This window comes from Aethalodelphis obliquidens, unplaced genomic scaffold (genome assembly GCF_003676395.1).
Source record: "Aethalodelphis obliquidens isolate GAN/ISIS:26980383/991018 unplaced genomic scaffold, ASM367639v1 scaffold28, whole genome shotgun sequence".
Lineage (NCBI taxonomy): Eukaryota > Metazoa > Chordata > Mammalia > Artiodactyla > Delphinidae > Aethalodelphis > Aethalodelphis obliquidens.
Genome location: NW_020837972.1, coordinates 14876244 through 14899238, shown reverse-complemented (window position 1 = coordinate 14899238; position 22995 = coordinate 14876244). Strand labels below are relative to the sequence as shown.

At 43.7% G+C, this 22995-nt stretch overlaps 2 protein-coding genes across 13 annotated transcripts in view; one reads left to right on the top strand and one right to left on the bottom strand.

Annotated features, from left to right (window-relative positions):
* The window catches only part of BRAP (BRCA1 associated protein), a 37622-nt gene extending 23343 nt beyond the window's left edge, over nucleotides 1-14279 (bottom strand). The window contains exons 1-6 of one of the 2 annotated variants that reach the window (XM_027124757.1): nucleotides 13995-14279; nucleotides 11813-11974; nucleotides 10953-11151; nucleotides 9604-9793; nucleotides 3331-3444; nucleotides 1531-1679 (exon numbers count right to left, since the gene is read on the bottom strand). In XM_027124757.1, the coding sequence (XP_026980558.1) occupies nucleotides 1531-1679; nucleotides 3331-3444; nucleotides 9604-9793; nucleotides 10953-11151; nucleotides 11813-11974; nucleotides 13995-14076 (896 nt within the window). In that variant the 5' untranslated portion in view covers nucleotides 14077-14279. The remainder of the gene's footprint in view (nucleotides 1-1530; nucleotides 1680-3330; nucleotides 3445-9603; nucleotides 9794-10952; nucleotides 11152-11812; nucleotides 11975-13994) is intronic. The other variant, XM_027124758.1, reaches the window with a different exon arrangement.
* Nucleotides 14280-14348: 69 nt separating this feature from the next.
* Nucleotides 14349-22995, top strand: part of ACAD10 (acyl-CoA dehydrogenase family member 10) — a 49102-nt gene continuing 40455 nt past the window's right edge. For 7 of the 11 annotated variants that reach the window (XR_003436735.1, XM_027124750.1, XM_027124753.1 and 4 more), the window contains exons 1-2: nucleotides 14349-14449; nucleotides 18928-19127. Coding sequence is in view for 10 of the 11 variants with exons in the window: in XM_027124750.1 (XP_026980551.1) it covers nucleotides 18941-19127 (187 nt within the window). In the remaining variant the exon portion in view is untranslated. Of the gene's footprint in view, nucleotides 14450-14473; nucleotides 14683-16423; nucleotides 18348-18927; nucleotides 19128-22995 lie in introns of those variants that run through there. The other 4 variants (XM_027124752.1, XM_027124751.1, XM_027124747.1 and 1 more) reach the window with 3 other exon arrangements.

Here is a 22995-nt window from a genome sequence, read left to right as displayed (position 1 = left end):
CTCTGTCATGACACTTTGAGCATGCTAATTTTCACCTCTGGGCCTCTGTCTCCTCTTCTACAAAATGAGGAGGTTGGACAAGATGGTCTCTGAGGAAACTTCCAACTTGAAAATGCTATGGTTTTACAAAACTTAACTTGTACGGAAAGTAAAATTGGAGTGGCAGGAAACAAAGAAGCATCCAGAACTTAAATGGTATAGCAGATGGACACAAGATACAGACAGACCCTTTATGGAACACAAACATCTCAGCGTGGCTTTATTCAAGGCAAATTTAAACCTGGACAATTCTCTGAAGAACCCTCAAATGATACCCCAGAATTGACCAAGGACTCTACAGAACTGGGGCAAGATTCTTCTCCAGGTAAACAAGCCACGGAAAAGCCAGGGTCTATTTGCTCAAAGATATTTACTGAGCTCCTACGCACCACGTCTCCTGCTAAGTGTGAGCGGCATAGCAGAGAACAGCCAGACAGGGTCCCTGCTCTGTAAAGCTGACCACGTGGGGGCAGAGAACAGAGACTCCTGTGGACTTTCGCCCCTCCTTATTCCTGGGCTTTGGAACGTGATTTCCCCCTTCCCGTGCACACCCCCTCCCCCACACTGCCTTCTCGCCAGTTCCACTGTTCAGCTAACTCCTGTTCATCCTCCCTGAGAGGCTGCCTCTCAGACAGCCCTGGCTGTGTCAGGGCCCTATTCTCGAGTCACAATGCTGCAACGCTGCTCCTTTGTAACACTTGCAATGGCTGTAGTTTCACATTTATTTGTGTGATTATTTGATTCTGCACCTTCCTCTCTGTACTGGGAAACCCATGAGGCCAGCGTCTGAAGGCCACAAGGCCTTTCTAGCTAAGACCCACAATGCAGTTTGCAAAGGGAGCAGCAACCTCTGACTGAAAAAAAAAAAAAGGTACAGGTTACACCTCAGTTCTTTGCACAATGCCACCCTACAAATAGGGCCTCTGTTGCACTGGGAAACAGGAGAACATAGGTGTGTGTGTGCCTCATACTTAGTGACTACTGTTACTACTGGCCACCAAGCCATCAACAACATGGTAAATCCAAAATGTCAGATTGCTGTAGCCCAGCAATCTGGGCTTTGATAAGAAAGCCCAGTAAAGATAAGAAAGCCAAAGTAAAGAGTAGACATAAAGTGCAGGTGATAAACAAGATTTTAGACCTGGATGTCATTTTAGCATGAGAGCCTCAAAGCTAAACTTCCCCCCACCCCCTCATTTTCTGGCTCTTCGAAGGAAAGAACAATTCATGCTGCTTTGGGACATTCCATAAGCATTCAGAACTGGCACACTGAAAGGGACTTGGTCTAGGAATGCTGATCCTCACGTGAACTGAGGAAAGCAAAGAAGAAACACGGAAGGCCCTTCTATGTGACCTCTTCACCATCGTGGTACCCAGGTTTATAAAGTCAAATACTTGGAGTGATTCATTTTGGGGGGGCGGCTGTTCTTAATTCTGGGAAAGGGTAATAATGAGCTTTGACAGGGTAGGGGGGTAACCTCCTGCACTCACGTTGTGTCATCCCAGCGCTGCAGACACTGGCTGTGGAAGCTGTGGTTACATAAGGTGGTGAGAATGCCGTTCACGGACTCGTCCATGCGCTCCAGACACACTGTGCACTTGGGGAGCTCCGTTAGGTCCATCACAGGGAGGCTGGCCCCCTACAGGGAAACACCTCGAATAAGCCTCACTTGTCATCCACGGGTTCTAATTTTTTTTTTCTTTTAAAGCAACAGTTTTCCTGTTACTTTTTGACTCCTCGCAGGATGTTCTCAGTATTATTGATTTGTGAAAATAAATTGGTAAGATTTTCATCCATGCAACAAATATTAATTAAGCACCTCCTACAGTCCCAGCACTGTGCTAGGCACTATGGATACAGTGGCAAACAAAGCAGACAAGGATGCCTGCCCTCACAGAGCTGACATTCTAGGAGGGGAAACTGCTGCCAGAATCTTCTGTTACCAGACTCCTTGCTCTAACTCTGAATGGCCATGACTATACTAGAACACAAAGGAATAAAAGCAGGAGAACAGGAGTGTATCTGAATGATTTTTCCACAGAGTAAATTAAAACTTGACACTTTCCACTAAGTGATAACAGTATCAACAACAGTGATTTTATTTATTTATTCATTTAGCACATACTTATTAATTCTCTGCTATGTGTGCCAGACACTGTTCTAGGTGTGGGGCAATGGTGAGCAAAAACAGATTCAGTAAGTCCCAGAAAACAAAGTCTGTCCCTGTCCTCACACAGCTTAGACTCTAGTAGAGAGACATACGAAATTAAAAATTTTAAAAAGTATAATTACCTATGGTTATAAATGCTATGAAAGAACAGGGTGTGAAATAGGGGGCATAACAATCTAGGTGGTCAAGAAAGGCACCTCTAACACAGCGGTGTCTGACCCAAGCCCTGCCAACTGTGGGACTATTGAGGCAAAGGTAAGGCGTACAAATGAGGACACACTGAGAAAACTCACATTAATCTGTGGTCCCTGAAGAGAAGATATTTACAGGAAATCTCTCAAGAAGCCGTGTTCATTTAGAGAAAGGAATTTCTAAAACTGAGGCCTTGCCCAGCAACTGGCAAAAGGGAAGACTGATTTTATCCTTTGTCAATTTTTATCTTACCTAATCTAATGACAGAACAATCTAATCAGAACTTATTCCTATCAAGCTGAATTCAAGGTAAAAAGACCTTTAGGGCTACTTTAAAAGAAAGGAAATATTAAAAGCATAACTGAGCTAGACCTACTACTTTATAAAATGATTCAAACAGCACATATTATAGGAAAGCTTCCCATGGAGGGTGGGAGATCAGGGGAATCATAAATTGCTATCAAAACAGAATCAAAAATCAGGACGAGGATTAAGGGTTAACATTTCAAACAAAAACATTTCTTTTAGGCTCTAGGCAACGTTTCATCCATCTGGAATAGATACATACTCATTTTCAACAACACAGATAATACCCTTTTTTTTAAAAAATACTTTGGACAATTTTTAAAACTTGAGATAAAATTCACATATGTAAAATTTGCCATTTTAAAGTGGTTTTTAGTATATTCACAAGGCTGTGCACCCATCACACCACCACCTAATTCTAGAACATTTCTATCACCCCCAAAAGAAACTTTGTTCTTGTTAGCAGTCACTCCTCACTTCTCTCTCCCCCAGCCTCTAGCAACTAATCTATTTTCTGTCTCTATGGACTGGCCTATTCTGGACATTTCTGCAGATATCTTAACTTCCAACTTTATACCATTCTGATATGTTTATATCAAATATAAGAATTATTCACACTTACATCTTCAGATTTCAGTACTTCAGCCCTCTCCACATAGACCAGCTGGCAAACATCATCTTCTATTGAGTTGAACTGGCGGCCATTGCATGCCATGTAAAAACTATCTGCATCGGCCTAGGTGAACCAGTGGGGAAAAGGAAAAAGTTAAGAGAGAGATCCTGAAAACGTGCTTTCTATTCAAGATGCATGGCTTCAATTATTCTGTTCTTCAGCTTTTAAAAGTTACACTTAGGAGAGAAAGCAACTGCCAAAAGTAACATCTATGGCAGCAGGTTCACAGGCTAACTGAACCCTGCAGGTCAATATCCTACATCTCTACAATTTTTCCTGATACGTGATAGTCTTACTGGAACTAGCAGAAGCTACTGAAGTGCAATAAACTGACAGCTACTACAATTTTAATACATATTCAGCCAACAATGGTCAACGTTTCCCGTGATATCATTTTTCTTCTTTCTTCTTTTTTTTTTTGCCTCTAGTCAGCACTTTCACAGCCACTGAAGTCAAGCCTATTTGGAACCAAATCATAAGCAATGATTGTTACAGAAGAGCTTTTTTCTTTTCCCCAGCCACACCACATGGCCTGCGGGACCTTAGTTCCCCACCCAGGGATTGAACCCGGGCCCCTGGGAGTGAAAGCGCTGAGTCTTAACCACTGGACTGCCAGGGAATTCCCTACAGAAGAGCTTTTTAAAACAAATGTCAGCATCTATGTGAGGAAAAATAGAGGACCAGTGGAACTGGTATGGAGTGAAAAGCCAATTCCTTCTTTTCAATAAACCCAATAATAATAATAATAATACACGATAGATAAGAATCCTATCAGGAGGTTTTAAGCAACTAGTGTGTAACACCAAAAGCAAAACTTCTGGCCAAGGTCAAGAGGTCCAAGATGAACCAGCCTTTAAAATACTAACAACTTGTTCCCTTGGAGTGGAAGACAGATAAAATCAGGGGAAACAGTCCCCTGTAGGTAAAGCTGCAAAGGCACCCGTGCATTTGTGAATATGGACACAAGTAAATCAAATCTTCCAGGCTAGCCTTAGTAGAAAGTAACAAAGAGACAATTCCAGCTTTTAAAACTCATTAAGTTTTAGAGGCAGCTGAGAGGCCAAGGCTTATCTGGGTTTCACTCTCACACAGGCATTAGCCCAAAGATAGGAAGTTGTATGCTTTGGCCTCACCAGTGTAGACAAGCTGCCTGAAGAGAGGAAGGGTGTTCTGCGAAAGGAAATGCCGCACTATCAACCTCAAGGACGAGATTCAAGCTGTACCAGGCAAAACCAGTCTTGGCTGTCTACCCTCATAGGGTCTGAACCTTACAGCCACTTTTAAGCTTTTCAGCAGCTTTTCACTGCACTCTGATGATGTAATTCAAGTGTGGATTCTTAATTACCTATGCTTTCTTAATCTGACCAAGCAAGCTAAGCCACTAAGGAAGGATGACCAATTCTGAACACAGATTTTGCAGGGACTTTTTTGGGGGTGGGGTGGGGAGGCTTTCCTTCAGGAAACAACCTGTGTATTTGAACTTCAAAATGTTAAAAGCCAGTTCTTGGACAATAAGTCTCTTTAACGCTAAGAAGTAGCAGCCCCAAATGGCTTCTCCCATTTTTCAAGAGCAGTAGATGTGTCTTGAAAGGCTTCTGGATGAGTAAGCAGCACAGTGAGCAACTGGACTCACGCACCGAGGGAAATGAGGGCCACGGCTGGCTCTTCAGGGCCCCCGGCACCACCAGGAACTGCTGCAGATGTGGCTGCTGAGAACAGCAGACCCAACCAAAGACCTCCAGCTCTGTAGATGCTCCCTAAGTGCCCAAGCCTCCTCAGAGGAAGGGACAAGGTTTGTGATACTGGGGATGTGACAAAATCTACTCAACATGAGATAAATTATTTCTTTCTTGGGGGAATTATCTATACCAAAGAAGTATACTTTTTGAACACATTGTTATCTTCTTTAAAATCTTGGTATTGGAAATGTCGCTTCACTGGCTGGAATATTTACTGAGTACCAAGCACATGCTGGGCACTGTGATATGCAAAGGACAAGAGCAGGGAACAAAATCCATGTGGTTCCTGCTTCAACTCAGCACTGAAATGCACAAAAGCCTGAAGCTAACTGCCAAAAAAAACCACAGAAGAAACAACTCTTGTTTAAAATGCCTGCCTGCACTGTATAGAGCCCCCAATTTATTTATTTATTTATTTATTTATTTATAAATTTATTTATTTATTTTTGGCTGTGTTGGGTCTTCGTTGCCGAGCACAGGCTTTCTCTAATTGTGGCGAGCGGGGGCTGCTCTTTGTTGCGGTGCATGGGCTTCTCATTGCGGTGGCTTCTCTTGTTGCGGAGCATAGGCTCTAGGTGTGCGGGCTTCAGTAGTTGTGGTGCCGGGCTTAGTTGCTCCGCAGCATGTGGGATCTTCTCGGACCAGGGTTTGAACCCGTGTCCCCTGCACTGGCAGACAGATTCTTAACCACCGCACCAGCAGGGAAGCCCTAGAGCCCCAAATTTCAAGAAACCCAGCTTTTGGTTTTTTCCTAGTCCTTTGATTTTACTGTTCTTTTCTCACCATAAACTCAGAAAAAGAAAAACCTATCATGATCAAGGTTCCTTTACTGTCACAGTGATCACATTTTTACTTCTGAGAACACATTTTTACTTTTCAAAAGAGCTATCTCCTGCGCTGGCCCAAGCATATTAAGTGAAAATGAGTCAACATACTCCATTGAGAGGTTATCTGTTCTTTTTTGTCCCAAGGAACTACAAAACTGAATCCCCTTCTATTTCCCTGTATCCTGAACTACAAATTCCTTACCCAAAGACTAAATTTCCTAAGGGGCACAGTACAACTCTGTAGGCACATCTAACACCTCCAGCAATAAAGAAAGATGAGGCCAACAGAAATTCAAGAAATGATAAAAGACATAGAGAAGGCCTATTAGTTCTTAATAAAATTCTATGATGAGAAAAAGAAAGGAGTAAGAATATAGTTACGTGCCCAGGCCATGGAGTCAGGGTGCCTGTGTTTGAATCATAACTTGGACACTTACTAGCTATGTAGCCTTGGGCAAGTGTCTCACCCATGTCTGTTTCCTCAATTATAAAATATGAAAATAATGACACCTACCTTATGGCATAACTGAGAGGACTCGAGGAGCTAATGCATGAAAAGCAATTAGCACAGGCTTGACATCTAGTAAGTTACTCAGGAGTTGGTGATATTGAGTCTATTCTCATTAGGGCCCAGTATTAATTTAACAACTTCAAGTCTTATACCAGGAGGGTAATTTTAGGCATTAGAAAATCCCTGATAGGATGAGCCTTAGACCCTAAGATCTAGCATTACAGATAAAAAATACAACTCACGATACCAAGGTCAAGGGTTCTATCCTCACAGAGCACTCAGAAAGCTGTGTCACAGTCTCAGAAAACATGTGTCAACTTAAGCAACCTGCACTTGGTCCAAAGACAGAGGTGGAGAGACAATGCAGAAGTACAAAGAAAATCCATTAACAGTAGCAGAAAATTTCCACAGCACTAACTGCAGACTGTGAAGGGCAGCATGTGCTACAGGGAAGTTTGTGGGTTTATTAGACAAGTTAGTGCTGTGGGCTTAATTACACTTCAGACTAAATAAAAAGTCTAATATGTTCTTAAACATTTTTCCCCAGTCTCTTTCTGTGACTTTCCCTGTGTTACTTATCACCCTTGCTTGTTCGATAGAAGCTATAAGTAAAATACTGCCATTACACAATTTTTTTGGCAAACAGTGAATATCTTCCCTTCCCCACACTTTCATCCCACTCCTGCTGGAAGAGGACTACACCCTAGGGATTAAAAGTGAGGGCTCAAATCCCAGCTCAGTCACTTATTTCTAGCTGTATAACCCTGGCCAAATCACTAACCTCTCTCCGTAGTCAGTTTCCTCACTTGTAAAACTAGGATAACAACAGCAGGGCTGTAGTGAGGATTACATCAGCTAGTGCACATCAAGCACTTAGCAGAGTGAATGGTACAGAATAAGCAGTCAGTAAAGGTTGCATGTTATCATCAATACCCTTATTATTAGATTCAAAAAGATTTAAAATACCACTTGCCCATTATTTGGAAAGTTCTTCAGCAACCTTGGAAGGTCTTCTGACAGTCAGTGAAAACAGCTGTGAGGTGCTTTTCAGTTCTCAATGTCAACTTGTGAACTCTAAGCTTACAGAACCATTGAAACACGTTTTAAATGTCTCTCTCAAATGTGTGGTGCTTTGTAAAGGTTAAAGATAACAACTGTGTACCCTCTTGTACACGGAATTCCACACTAAGCGTTCTTTCTCGGTGGCCTGCTGAACAGGTACAAATATAATCCAACTCATTTCTCTCTTTTTTGTGTGTGTGTCCATGTGGCATGCGGGATCTTAGTTCCCCAACCAGGGATTGAACCTGCACCCCCTGTAGTGGAAGTGTGGAGGCTTAACTACTGGACCGTCAGGGAAGCCCCGAACTCTTATTTCTCTTAATTCTGTTCCCACGGCCAATGAATGGCTGCTACTGCTGTCAACTCTGCGTTTTTGAAATGAGGAGATGACAAGTGGGCCTTGTGTCATGGGCTTCCTATTACCCACAAATCTTGGTGATTGGTCAGAGGCAATGGCAAGTGACCCTACAGGCACACTCATTTCTTTGCCAATCTGCAAGTTGGAACTGTCTATCTGGGGCAAATTCAGGAAGACTGTTTATCAATGAGGTGAGAAAGAAGTAACTTGGACAGAGCTGCATTTCAAAACCTAATGAGGGCTTCCCTGGTGGCGCAGTGGTTGAGAGTCCGCCTGCCGATGCAGGGGACACGGGTTCGTGCCCCGGTTTGGGAAGATCCCACATGCCGCGGAGCGGCTGGGCCTGTGAGCCACATTTACTGAGCCTGCGTGTCTGGAGCCTGTGCTCCGCAACGAGAGAGGCCGCGATAGTGAGAGGTCCGCGCACTGTGATGAAGAGTGGCCCCCGCTTGCCACAACTAGAGAAAGCCCTCGCACAGAAACAAAGACCCAACACAGCCATAAATAAACAAATAAAGCCAACTGTCAACAAGTAAAAATAAACACTATTATAAAAAAAAAAAATAAAACCAAATTGAATGAAACCTATGGATAAGGTAGCCAGCCCTTTAATAACCTGGATAACACCTAAAGCTTACCTCATTTTTCTATTCACATAGAAACATGAATACTCCTAAGAATAAAAACCAAGAGAATATCTTTCTAACATCTTTAGAACTGAGGCGCATGCAAAATGATGCTTAATGCAACAAGTGAAACGGACTGGATGGCAAAACCTTCCTAAGTCAAAAACTCTGTTATAACGTGCAAATACTTTTAAAAGCTGAAAATATCACCATTCTTTCAGTGTTTGTCTCTCTATCGCAGTGATTTCCAATTAGAACTCTAAAGCATCTTTTGCGACTTCCCTGGTGGTGCAGTGGTTAAGAATCCACCTGCCAATGCAGCGGACACAGATTCAAGCCCTGGTCCAGGAAGATCCCACATGCCGAGGAGCAACTAAGCCCACGAGCCACAACTACTGAGCCTGCACTCTAGAGCCTGTGAGCCACAACTACTGAGCCCACGTGCCACAACTAATGAAGCCTGCGCACCTAGAGCCCGTGCTCCGCAACAAGAGAAGCTACTGCAACGAGAAGTCTGCGCACCACAAAGGAGAGTAGCCCCAGTTTGCTGCAACTAGAGAAAGCACGTGTGCAGCTACAAAGACCTTACACCTTACGCACCAAAAATAAATAAATAGATAAAATACATTTTAAAAAAAAGATCTCTAAAGCATCTTTAACGATGCAAGGAGTGTCACAAAACCCCTCCTGTCACCAAAATTTTTTTTTAATTGATTTTATTTTCTAAAATGTTCCAAAGAATATCTACTAAAAAGAGGATGATACAAGCAGGGGCACAGTTTTATAAAGGCAAATAATAATACAGGATTAACTTCAGAAAGTTTGGGAACTCTTGTTCTACTGGAATGGTTACTACTGGATAAACAAACACACACAACCCTAGATTTCATACTCAATCCGGTTTATAAAAAATACCAGGTATGAATTAGAACAGCGTGTCTGCTGATGAATTTAGAAATATTTCTAGAATTACAACAATACTCTAGAACATATCAAGACTCTGAAGTGCAAAATGCAGTAAATCACACACGGCTAGTATCAAACAGTTTCAAAAACACAGTTTCTGTGGCAAAGAGACTTTTAATATCTTAACTTTTACCTGTGCACTAAACTTTATCAGCACCATATACTGATTTGGAGTAGAGTCTCTGATGATTTTCATTTGTTCAATTACTTCATTAAATGGGGCGACAAACTTCATAAGGTCATGACTGGTCATTGTAGCAGGGACTGTGAGAATACACAGCATGGCACTGCGCCTCACATCTTCTTTTAAGGAGGTCATCTTACTAATAAGACAATAATTAGACTGTCTTGAATAGATGAGGTATAGTTAGTGCAAACAACACTAAGCACACAACTTTTATGTCCAAGAAAAAAAGTGTAATGCTTTATAAATCAAGTTAAACAGCTTGTTATTTTACCTGAAAATACACACTACATGGGTAACTGCAGAATCCCTTAAACATACCTGCAGTGGAGTTTAAGGTAAGCTTTGAAATGTTCTACATTATACCCAGCACTGATATTTTTAATCTTCAGTTAAAGACTTGTTATGGTTATAAATCTCCATCAGGCAAATCTGCAGTTTGTGTTTTGCTCTCATTAGTTTTCTAGTAAGAACTATCCTTAGATAATGTAGAAGCACAACTCAAACTACGGTCTTCTCTCAAAGGGTCTCAAAGAGAGAAGAGCTCAAAATATAGGAAGGAAAATTCTGAACCATAAGAATGTGACTCTGAAGATTACAGAAAGTGTTGCTGGGTTGGAATAGCTGGAATAGAGGGGAAAGAAAAACCTCCCACAATGCTATTTGCTTTTGAAATGCTGCAAACTCACTTCAATAGCTGTGATCTAAAATGGCTCCCCGAGTATTCTGCTTCCCAGTGGGAACCTAGCAGACAAGTTAGGACAAGGACAGCCTTTAAAGAGATCAGCTACCAATTATCCAAGGAGCTGGTGGCCCAGCTTGTAGACTAGCAAAACCCTTCCTTTCCTTTGGCCTCCAGCAAGCCTTGTTTGGACCACAGAAAGGGGTAAAATGACGTGATGAAATTGCAACCCATTATGTGACTTCTTAGCAGCTTCTTTAGTAAAGACTTGGTGGGAACATGAGTCTACAATGATGTTATGGATCATTTAGAATTTTTCTTTTCTTTTCTATCTTCCTTCCTTACAATTTTCCAATCATCTGCATGCCTACCTTCTCAGGGAATATTTTCCTAGGTATTTTCTCAAGTGAATCTACACAATTCTTTCCTAAGAAGCTTTGACCCAATGTACGAGATTTAACCATATATAAAACATCTAAGAATTCTTTAACACACAGTATATGAAAGTACTATCCCTTTGAAGCTTAAAATACCCACTTCCCTTCAGGGCAAGAGATTTTTCTCTGCCCTGTGGCAAAAAAACAGACAAACTCAAAAGAGAAAAGGATTTTCTTACTTTGTCTTGTATAGATGCATAATACCGTGAACTATTTCAACGGAGGGGTTTCCACTGAAGAATGAAATCTGGTCTGGAAGCTGTTTGGATGGAGAATCAGGAGCAGTGTTTACGCCTTCTTTACTTTGATCTTTACTTCTCTGTGCAGTGGGGGATGCTTCTGAAGACTTCCTGTCTTCCATTGTAGCTTTCAGCTCATCTTTCACAAACCAAAAATTGGATTATAAACTGACAGGAAATATGCTGAAGGACTCTAATCAGATGAAAACTTTGAGTAGAAGAATAAACTTTGGAAGAGAAATTGTAATGTACTGCACTAAGAACTACATTCACAGAACAGCAGAACTGTGGCGGCAACTCAGCTAGGAAGTGCTCTTCACCCGCCCCAAATGTCATTAACACCCTCAGAGACTCAACGGTAGCCTTTACATTTAGAAGTACCATAATAAGGCAGGTGTCTTCCACTGTGCACTCCTAAGTGGGATAAATATTCAGGGCTGTGAAGTTCAAAAACCAAACCTACCAGTTCTCCACTCTGGAGATGCAATACACTTCCATTCCCCTGGATGGAATGAGCTGGCAGAGCAGGGAGAGTCACAACACGTTTACCTGATTTCAACATGATCTGCCCCTGACCTATGTGGTAAGTAGCTCTCCTCACTGAGCAGAGCTGTCAACCTAGCTTGTTAGGATTGATTTAGGAGAAATATTTAGAGAAGCTGAAATGCGGCCTAATGACCTCATGTAAGGCACAAAGGCAGTAAAAGATAAAAGTAGGTTTCATTGAACACTGCGTATAAGACAGGCAACCGTGGGTTTAGGTTACAAAAGATAGTCTTCTCGGGTTTTAGGAAGCATACCTGGGTTGGCCTTCATGGTCTCAATGATCATATCTGTCATTTCTCGATGGCCAAGATGCTGATGTATGATCGCTGCTTTCTCCCCTGGTGATTTCCCTTCTAAACAGGCTACAGCTGAAGCTAGTGTCTTCTTTTTGATCTCCTCATCAGACATTTCCCCGACTAAAGAACACATGAATGATTAATACCTGATAATGAAACAAGCTCCTTTCTACTCTCAATGTATCCATCCATAGGTTTTCCTTTTCTCTCTGCTGCCCTCCCCCAAGACTGTAAGATGCCTTTGCAGTGGCCATCTCACTCACCTCCGGGGCTCCTGCAGTGCCTGACAGTCAATTAATGCCCGGTGCAATAAACGCAGCAATGCAGGACTGCTCTAGTGAAAACCATGCGCTTTAAAGCAAATGAACGAGATAAAAGCTTTGAGAGTGATTATGCTCAGATGAACCAACATTTTAGTAACACTCGTAGAGTGAAACTGTGTGTTCAGCCCCAAATGAAGGCATCAAGTCCACTAATAAAACTTTTAAAAACTTTTGGGGATAGTCTTCTTAAACACCCTTATGCTATCATGCCCTGGAAATCCATGATCATTGTCTTAAATCACTAAAACACACAAAAATGGAAAAGGAATTTGGAAACTCGACTGGAATATCCTTAATATAGGCTCTATCAGAGCAGAGATCAGGCCTGTTTTGCCCGTCACTGTATCCCTTGCACTTACAGTGCCTACCACACATTGGAAGCTCTTTAAACATCTGTTGAATAAATTAATGAATCAATGACTGACCCATGTAGAAGTGTATATGTGGCCTATGTCAATTTAGTTGACTTTCAGAACTCAGTAGCCTATTAAATCACATTCAATCTTTAATTTGCAGCTTCAAAACTCACATACTCAGGGAAGTTTCCAATGACACCATCCCTACCAGCCCCAGGCCCCTTCCCCAAACCAAACACATACTCTTGTAGTAGCTTTCCAAACTCTTTTTTCTTTTCATTCACCACATTTGTCACAGCTATAATTCTACATTTATTATTATTTTTTAAATTAGTTAATTAATTAATTTTTGGCTGCGCTGGGTCTTTGTTGCTGCGTGCAGGCTTTCTGTAGTTGTGGCGGGGGGGGGGCTGCGGGTGTCTCATCGCGGTGGCTTCTCTTGCTGAGGCGCACAGGCTCTAGGGCGCAGGCTCAGTAGTTGTGGCGCACGGGCTTAGCTGGTCCACGGCATGTGGGATCTTTAACGACCAGAGCTCGAACCCGTGTCCCCTGCACTGGCAGGCGGATTCTTAACCACTGCGCCACCAGGGAAGTCCCTACATTTATTTTGTAATTATTTACTTCATCTGTCTCCATGAACTGAACTGCTGGTGCCATGAAAGCAAGGACCACATCCCTTTCCGCACACAACTAAAGCTCCAACAGAGAGTGAACATTCAGAAACTATTTCTTGAACGAATGTTGCTGTTAGGTAATTGTTGGAGGTCCAAAGAGCAGAGCCACACCTGCATTCCCCACTGAGGCGGCTGTGTGGCTGGGAATGAAGAGCTCAGACTCTCAAGTCCAGCTCTCCGAGGTAGAATACCCGTTTTGCCACTGACAGATGATCGTGGGCAAGTCACTTAATCCCTGGGCTTCAGCTTCCCAGTTCTGTAAAAGGGTCATACACCCATCTAACTAATAGAGTTATATGAAGATAATTAGGAACAGTGCACATGAAGTGTTTAGCACAGTGCTCGGACACCAGAAGTGTACACGTTTTAATTACAAGTATAACTCTTGCTACAGGGCGCTTAAATAAAGTCTTTCAAAGAGGAACGATTTAATTAAACCACGGGCCATCAGCGAGCTGGGGATTCCGTCTTTGCCTTCACAAAACGTAGAGGAAACCAACTCGCACAACTCGGCCCCAACCCAGGGCGGAGAAAGCGACGCGCCAAATATAAACAGAGTACCGATGAGGAGGCACCAGGAAGGAGGGACCGGGAAAGGCTTCCCAGAGGTGACATCTGGGAATACCTCTTAAGGATGGAGGAAATGAGAGGGATCCCAACCACCTCTCGGCTTCCTCCTGAGGCGAAAGCCCTCGTCGCGGCCCTTCCTCGGACTCGGACTCTTGGAGGACGAGCCCCCGGGGCCCAGGCGCGGGCTACGGGGGAGGCGGCAAGGCCGCGGACTCACCAGCGGCGCTGAAGCCGAAGCCGGCGGGGACCGGCGAGTGTTCTGCGAGCTCCAGGCGGATGACAACCAGTGACACACTCATAGGGCAGGCGCTGGTCGGCGCGAGCCCCGGCGGGCTCAGGCGAGGCTGGGAGACGAGCCTTGAGGCCGAGCGGCCTGGGGCGGGCAGCGCCGCCGCCGCGCCTCAGCTCCGCCGCAACCGCCTCAACAGCAGCAGGTCCGGGTGCCACCCTCAGAGCCACAACACCCTCCGCTTCCGCCTCCCGGCCGCCGTCCCTGACCCGTGAGGTTACGCATGCTCGAATCAGCGCGCGCTCTGATTGGGTGCGGAGGCAGGCACGTGACTGGCAGGTCTGCGGGGAGGTGCGCCTGCGCCCTGAGAGACGGAATCTCAGAGCTCGTGGAGGTGGCACGTCACTGGGATACCGGAAGCTGGGCCCCCAGTAGGGGAATCGGTGGGTGTGCGACCAGACCCGAGTTAGCCTATCTGAGAGACCTCGCCCTCATCCCAGCTCATCTGACGGCGAGGGGTCTTTGGCTCCCCGAGGTCTCCGAATTGTCCGCGGAACCCGCGCCCTGCAGAGAGCTCTAGCCTCTTTTTGTCCTGTTTGATCTCTCGCTCTAGCTGTAGGCAGGGTTGCTTTGTGTCAGCCACCCTTTACAGACATGTGCGCTGAGGCTCAGAGAGGTGAATACGCTTCTCTGAGGACCCATCGGGAGTCGGGATTCGATTGCAGGGTTTCTGATTCTGTTAAGGTAGGGCGGTGGACTGGTTAAGCGCCCAGAGCTGGAGATACACCTGGGGGTGAATGAGATGAACACGCAGTTCCTGTTATTATTGAGTAGACCCTGTTCACCTGTTTTGTGACCTTGAGTTAGATTTTGCGTAAAATTGGGATAATATCCCTATACAGCGGTGATGATGAAATGAGTAGAGCCTGTGGCTCTATTTACATCAGTTTTTCTGAGAGCATTCTTTCCAGTACCTCAGACTGCCTTTAGTATGTAGACATGGAGAGCCACAGTCAATACATATATGGCACATATGTGACAGAACGCTGTTCTAGGTATATGCTACCATTACATGTAAGGTGTGTTACAGCACGTCGTGGACGTGTAGGTGTGTGGACTGTATATGCATATAATGTGACCAAATGATATTTATAGCTTGTGACTGCACCCTATGAATTAGTTTCAGTATACACTGTTTATATCAGTGTTTCTCAACCTCTGCACTATTAACATTATTGGACTCGATAATTCTTTGGGGTGTGTGTATGTCCTATACTTTATAGGATATTTAGCAGTATCCCTGCCCTGACCCACTAGATACCAGTAGCATGTCCCAAGTGGTGACTACCAAAAATGTCTCCAGACATTCCCAAACGTCCCGTTGGAGCCAAAATTGCCCCCACTGACTGTCTGATTTTTGTGAAACTGCATATGCCATTTGCACCTGCTATATGCACATAATATATGAGACCTCATGAAGTTTTTTTAGATTATTATTATTTAAAAATTTTTTTGGCCACGCCACTTGGCATGTGGGATCATAGTTCCCCAACCAGGGATCAAACCCATGCCCCCTGCAGTGGAAGTGTGGAGTCTTAACCACTGGACCTCCAGGGAAGTCCCTTATGTGAACTTTTTAATAGTATATTACAGTAGTAGATAACATTTAATGGTGTGCCAGGTACTAGCTTGAGTGCTTTACATACTTTATCTTATGTAATCGTAACAGCTACTTCATGAGACAGGTAGTATAATTGTTCCCATTTTAACGGAAGAGGAACCTGAGGCTCAGAGAGAGCCACTTGCTCAGGATCTCACACTTAGCAAGTGGCAGAGCTAGACTTTGAACCCAGGCAATCTGATGGCAGAGCCAACACTCAATCTCTACTAAACTATCTCTTTAACATGTGGAAACATACACTATGTGTGCATATTTATGAAAGCATAATTTAGATAGCAAATCTGCATCGTCATACTGATCTCATTCTGAGAGACAGAGAGAAGACATATTCTTTACGGTAGAGGAGGAAAATGCCAGTTGCAGAGAACTAGAATTATTCTCTAGAGATGGGAAAATTGGGCTTGTTACACTTCTTTGTAGCTGCCAATCACTATGCCTGCCCCCTATGTTCCCCTATTTTCTTTTTTTTTTAATCTTTAAATTTTATTTATTTATTTTTGGCTGCGTTGGGTCTTCGTTGCTGCGCGCGGGCTTTCTCTAGTTGTGGCGAGCGGGGGCTACTCTTCTTTGTGGGGCACGGGCTTCTCATTGCAGTGGCTTCTCTTCTTGCGGAGCATGGGCTCTAGGCACGTGGGCTTCAGTAGTTGTGGTACGTGGGCTCAGTAGTTGTGGCTCTCGGGCTTTAGAGTGCAGGCTAAGTAGTTGTGGCACACAGGCTTAGTTGCTCTGCGCCGTGTGGGATCTTCCCGGACCAGGGCTGAACCCGTGTCCCCTGCATTGGCAGGCGGATTCTTAACCACTGTGCCACCAAGCAAGGTTATCCCCTACTTTCTGAATCATCCAGTTTATTCATCCTTCCAACTCATGTTTCTACTGAGCATGTGTTATGTGTCTAGACACCATGCTAGGTCCTAGGGGATGGATATACAAAGATGAAGTAAGATAGGCCTTTCCTTAAGGAGCTGATAAGTAGAGGAGCATATAGAGTTGAAAACAGGAACTGTGTGATGGGGTAAGTGCCCTAGTGAAGGTATGGAGAAGAAGCAATGAGAGTGAAAAAAAAAAAAAGTAGTTTCAGAATCTTCCAGGAAAAAGAAAGACTAGCCTCTCTAGAGGAGGTAAACCTGAGGCTGTGATGTAAAAAAGAGTGTAAATTTACCAGCAGATAAACAGGTGAAGACATTCCAGTCAGTGGGCATGTACCACGGAGGTACCAGGAGGTATGAGAAATCACAGCGCTAACCTGCTCCAAAGAGAGCATTGGGAAGTGGCTAGAACAGAACTATCATCTCTAGTTGGAAGGAAGAAGCAAGGTAGTTGTGGGAGCGTTGCCCACTTATCCATTAGCAGAATTATGAGGAGGACAGTGTCCTCAATGAGGATGAAAGTCAGCCTTTTAGGTCCAGAGACAGATTTCATCTCTGTTAAGCCCTCACAGAGAATGTGTTGACACTTTCAGGAGCCTATAAATAAATTTCTCCTTCCACCACTAACTTTGGCCATGGCGTAGGAACGTAGGTAAAACCCAAAATGCAAATCAGTCTTTACATTTTTAATTTCAGCATTCATGCCCCAATCCAGCAAATTTCCAATTACATAAGAAGCACATTATATTATCTTGAACATTTGCTTCTTAAGAATCCTTTCTTTAGGTGGCTGTCTGGCCAGATACAGTTATTTGATACCTTAATAAAGAATGGCGTCACAAATACTTCTAAAAAAAAGAAAAAGAATCCTTTCTTTAGGGACTTCCCTGGTGGTCCAGTGGTTAAGACTCGGCGCTCCCAATACAGGGGGCCGTGTTGGATCCCTGGTCAGGGAACTAGATCCCGCATGCCGGCGCTAAAAATTCTGCATGTCGCAACGAAGATCCCACATGCAGCGCAGCCAAATAAATAAATATTTTTTAAAAATGAATCCTTTCTTTAGAATCTTACAGAGTTTATTTAGTCCTTATGGTGGCACTGAAGTGACTCCCATGAACAGGCAGGCTGTCTTACCAACCTGTTTTGCTCTAACTTGCTTCTTAGTAAGCTTTTTAACCATAGACATGGCATGAGAAGCTTCAAGATTTTCAAGTGGAACTGACTGCAAATAGAATTTGGTTTAATTCTTTTGTTTTTTTCCCCAGGTTTTTATTTCAGACTTACAGAAAAGTTGAAGAATAGTACAGTGATCTCTCATATACCCTTCATCGTGTACCCTTCACCAAGATTGATTAATTATTAACATTTTGCCACATTTGATTTATGTCTATACATGTTTATATATCTATATACACGTGTACCTGTTATGTGTATTTTGGTTTTTTCCCGAACTTTTTGAAAGTAAGTTTAGAAAAGAGGCAATGGAGAACAATCAGGAGGACATTGCCCTGCTCTGTAGGAGGGGTGATGGTGTGGTGGCATCGCGAGCGCTAGGAGGAGGTGGGTACAGGGCATCCTGCTCATTGGTCTCTTCTGGTAGCCAGAAGAGGTTTCATGAAGGAAGTGACAGGTAAACTACAGCCTAAAGGACAATTTGCAATTAGCCACGTAACAGATGGAAGGGAGCATTCAGGCCAAGGAAACACCATACCCGAAGGCCTGGCAGCAGGAGGAGAGCATCATGTGTTTGAGGAAGCTGCCGTGGACCTGAGTGTCCCGATCACCCAGGTTAAGGTGAAATACAAGGGAGAGCTGCAGCCGAAAGGGGAGAGGCAGAACTCAGAGGGCCTTTTCAGGCAGGTTAAGGAACTGAGAGTTTATCTTGAGGACAGTGGGGGGCCACTGGAGGTTTTAAATGGGGTTAGGATATGATCAAATTTGCAATCTTGAATGATAACTGGTTGAAGTGCGAAGAAAGAATGAGGTTTGAGAAGAGGCAGGGGGACCAGTTAAGGGGCCGTTGCAAAGGTCCATGGTTGAGATCACGCAGTGAGAGTGGAGAGAGGTAGATGGAGAGCTTCGGGAGGAAGGATGGGCCGCACACAGCACCCGGAGCGGAGGTGTCTGGCTGGAGGACTGAGGGAAGTCGGGGTGAATCCAGTTTTCCAGCTTGGGAGAATGGTGGAGCCCTTTCCTGAGCCAAGGAACTTAGGCAAGGAGTGGTCAGGGAGGGCGGAGATCCTGCGTTCCTCTCTGGTGGTGTCTGAAGCGCTGGTTGGAGGTCAGAGGAGGTGTGCAGGTGCCACCTGAGCACCAGGGTGGAGGTCTACTTGGAGGCAGTGACGGCAAACTATGTCCTGTGCCTTCTCCGCAGCCTCGGCCCCAACATGTGCCTAAGGCGGCTTTTGCAGTCTGCACAGCTCCAGCGGGCTTGGAGGGCAGTCTTCGTGAAACATGGCCAGGGCAGGCACCAGGGAGCCTGGCGATGGACACATTCTGGAGGCGGCACCTACAAAGCAGTGATTTTTGACATGGGCGGAGTTCTCATTCCTTCTCCAGGGAGAGTGGCTGCAGGTGAGCTCTTCATTCTACTTCACCTTTGGAGACTGCGGTGGGTAGGGGTGGGGGAAAGGAGGGTGGTGAGGGGAGATGGCAGTGTGTCCCAGTGGGAGCTATACTTGCTCTTCATCAAATTCCAAGCAACAGTTAGTGGCTGAGTATCTTGGGCAAATTATTTAACTGCTCTGAGTCTTAGTTTCCTCATCATTAAATTACGGCTGATGATAGTACCTACATCTTTGGGGTTGGAGGAGGGTTAAAGGAGATTATTCATGGAGGGCACTTGATTAGCAGGGTGTGTGCTTGGCTCATCTGAAATTCTCAATAAATGATGAGCTGCTATTGTTGTTAATGTTATTGGTGGAATTTAACTACCTTTCCCTGAGAACTACTTCTGAATCCTGACATCCTCTCTGCCCGCCCCCCCCCACCCCCACCCCGTCCCCGCTTTGATCATAGCCTTTCCTTTTCCACCAACCTCCCTTCTAAACCTGCTTTTGCTACTACAAGATCAAATCGCTAGGCTCTGATCCTTCCTTTTTCAGCCCCTCCTGGTATTACCTTTTTACCCACTCAGTTCAACTGACTTAAGTGTGATTTGTTTGGCTTGAAGTGTTAGAAAACCTAACAAAACAGTGACTGAACCAAGACTGAAGTTAATTTCTTTTGCACGTGAAAGTCCAGGTATGTGGTCTGGGCCAGTGTGTTGCTCTGTGACGTCAGCGCCCTGGGCTCTTTTCATTGCGTTGCTGTGCTGTGAGTGCACTTCATTTCCACTTTCACCGCATGGGTCAGGCTTGGCTGCCTCACTTTCTGCCTTCACATCCCATTCCCAATCAGCAGGAAGGAAAAAGGACCAAACAGCTGTCCCTGTTCTTTTGACTTACTGTGGTTGCTGACTGGGCAGTTTTCTATGCTAAATCAACCCAGCTTCAGGTTTTCTGTGCCCCTGGTTGCAAAATTACCCAGCTCTGCTAACTGGTTAGGTGAGCTATTTTTTTTTTTTTTTTTTAACTCCAGCTGCAGTTGAGCCCTTAGCCTCTCTATTCCTCCACTCATATTCCTCTTGCATTCACTACAGGGCTGTTCCAAACTCCCCCCGGAGCCATCATACTTCCCCAGACCAAACCTTCATACTTGGCAGACAGCCAAGTCTCCTTTTACAGAGAACATAAAGATTACTTGGCAGGAATTTTCTCAGCTTTCTCCAGAACATCTTGAGAACCTATTCACTCCTTCCCACTGCCACTGCCTCTACACAAATTAGATTCCTAAATTCTCCCGCCTGTACTGGCACATCAGCCTCCTAACTCCTAACTCTACCTCTGGCCTTCTGGGTTTTGCACACAGTGCCTGGAACTGCCCTTCTGAAACACACATCTTATCCCTTCCCTCCCTTGCTTCAAATCCTTGAGTGCCTGCATTTTTTCACTTAGATTAAAACCGGAAGCTTTACCTGGTTCCAGGGCCTCTCACAACCAGCTCTCATGTCCTCTTGTCACACCATTTCCTATGTATGCCCACATTTCAGCTACCTTGGACTACCTGATGCTCTTTAAACTTGTCAAATGTATTTATACTCCTGTGCCTTTGCAAGTTCTGTTCTCTCTGATCAGAGCTACCCTTCCCTGCCTCCTCTGCCTTTTCAAATCCTGCTCATACTTTTAAATGGTATGTTATTCAGCAGTGCCTGGAATCTTTGGAGCACTTATTATTGACTTGTGTTTTTATTTTATATTTATAATGTTTTTGCCATGCCAAAATTTTCACTTTTGATGTCATCAAAATCATCTGTGTTTTTCTTTATGGCTTGCATGTTATGAGACTAGGCTAAGGAAGTCTTTGTTTTCTTCACATTCATAAAGACATTGCATATTGTTTTCTAACTTTTAGAGGGTTTTTTTTTTCTGATTTGGGTATTTAGTCTGTTGGGAATTCATTTTTGTGATGGTGAGAAACAGGGATTTAATTAAATTTTTTCTATACAGAAACTCAGTTATGCCAACCTCATTATTAAATAGTTGGTGCTGAAAGGATATTTTTAAAAATACAAAGATATGCTGTATAGCACAGGGAACTCTCCTTCACTTTGCTGTATAGTAAAAACTGGGAACTCTCCTTCACTTTGCTGTATAGTAGAAACTAACACAACATTGTAAAACAACTTACCCCAATAAAAAATAAATAAATAAATAAAAGTGCACTAAAAAAAAAATAATAATACAAAGACAAATTTCTTACTGTCACCTCCACGCCTCCCTGGTCAGTCCTAGGCTTCATTGGTTATCATTGTGAAAAGTTTGTTTATCCTTCCAAAAATTGCCTATATATACATGAGTGTGTGTGTGTGTGTGTGTGTGTGTGTGTGTGTAAACTGTGTCTACACAGATTGGGCCACACTGTACACACTGTTATGTACCTTTCCTTTTTTCTGACCCAGTAGAATATCTTGCCAAATTTTCCACATCAGTAGGCATAGGTCTAGTTAAGGGATTAGCAAACTATTTCTGTCAAGGGCACTAGATGGGCTTCACGAGCCATACAGTCTCTGTATGACTTTACTATTGGAGCCAGCAACAGCCATAGACAATAGTAAACAAGTAGGTGTGGTTGTGTTCCAATAAAACTTTATTTACAAAAACAGATGGGAGACAGATTTGGCCCCCAGGCCATAATTTGCCAACCGTTGGCCTAGTTTATACATTTTAACATCTACGAGGTGTTCCATCATATGGATGTACCATGGTTGATTTAACAAGCCCTTTAGTAACGTGCATGTAAGTTTCTAGTTTTTATTGTGAGCAGTTCTGCACAACAGCCGTGTACATAATCTTTGCTTACTTTTATAAATATATCTGTGGGAGAAATTCCTGGAAGCAGAATTACTACATCAAATGTAAATGTGTATTTAAAATGTTGCGCTCCATAGAGGTTGTATTTGTTTACACCCCCATCAACAGCATAGGAGAGTGCCCCTTTCCTTGCATGCTTGCCAGCTCTAAGATCCTAAAAAATGCTCTAACTTTAGTTCTAAAATTAAAGATGTATTATTATTATTATTTGGATTCAGTTTTAAAAGTCCTGTTATTCTCAAAAGACGTACTGAATTGGTCACATTGGCGATTTCTGAAGAATGGGATTGCTTTGTCATTTAACTTTCTTTTTTATACCTTTCTATATTGTCTGAAATATTTTCAATGCACAGGTACTACATTAAACAAAAGATATGTGCTAATGTATATTATTGATATATCTTAGATATAATTATGAATGCTGTATATATTTTTGCCCCATAGCAGGTATATTATACAAAGAGAAAACACCCTTGTACAAGAAAAAGTAACCCCTGTCCCAGTGTTCCCAGTATACACAATAATAATCCATCCACTGCCTTAGCTCTTTATGGACAGAATTTTGTTCTTTATTTCTCAAAGACAGCGCCCCCCACAGGTGAATGTCTCAGTGTGCCAGCTACACTGCTCTGAAGGATTACTATGGTTTACAAAATGAAGGGCTTGTCTTGGAGTGCTGTCAGAATCTGCTTTATTCCCTAATGCACTTCCTTACCATGTGCCATGACTGTGTGAGTGACCTAATATATATGAACCAGCCAATGAGAGACCAGGGAAGAAAATTCGTACTGCAGTGTCCAGAGTCATCTCAAAGTGGTGGTACGGACCTGACGCTTGGCACCAATGTCCCCTCAGTTACGCAGATTATTATTGCTGTTCCTTTGGAGGTCCAAGCTGAGATTTTCCATTTCCTGAATTTGTCTGAATTCCCAATGGAACCCACTTGGCACCACAGTGATGCCACAGGAACTTGTATGGTACTTCCCCTGCTCCCCAAACCCCAGCTGTTTGTCCATACATTACTGTTTCAC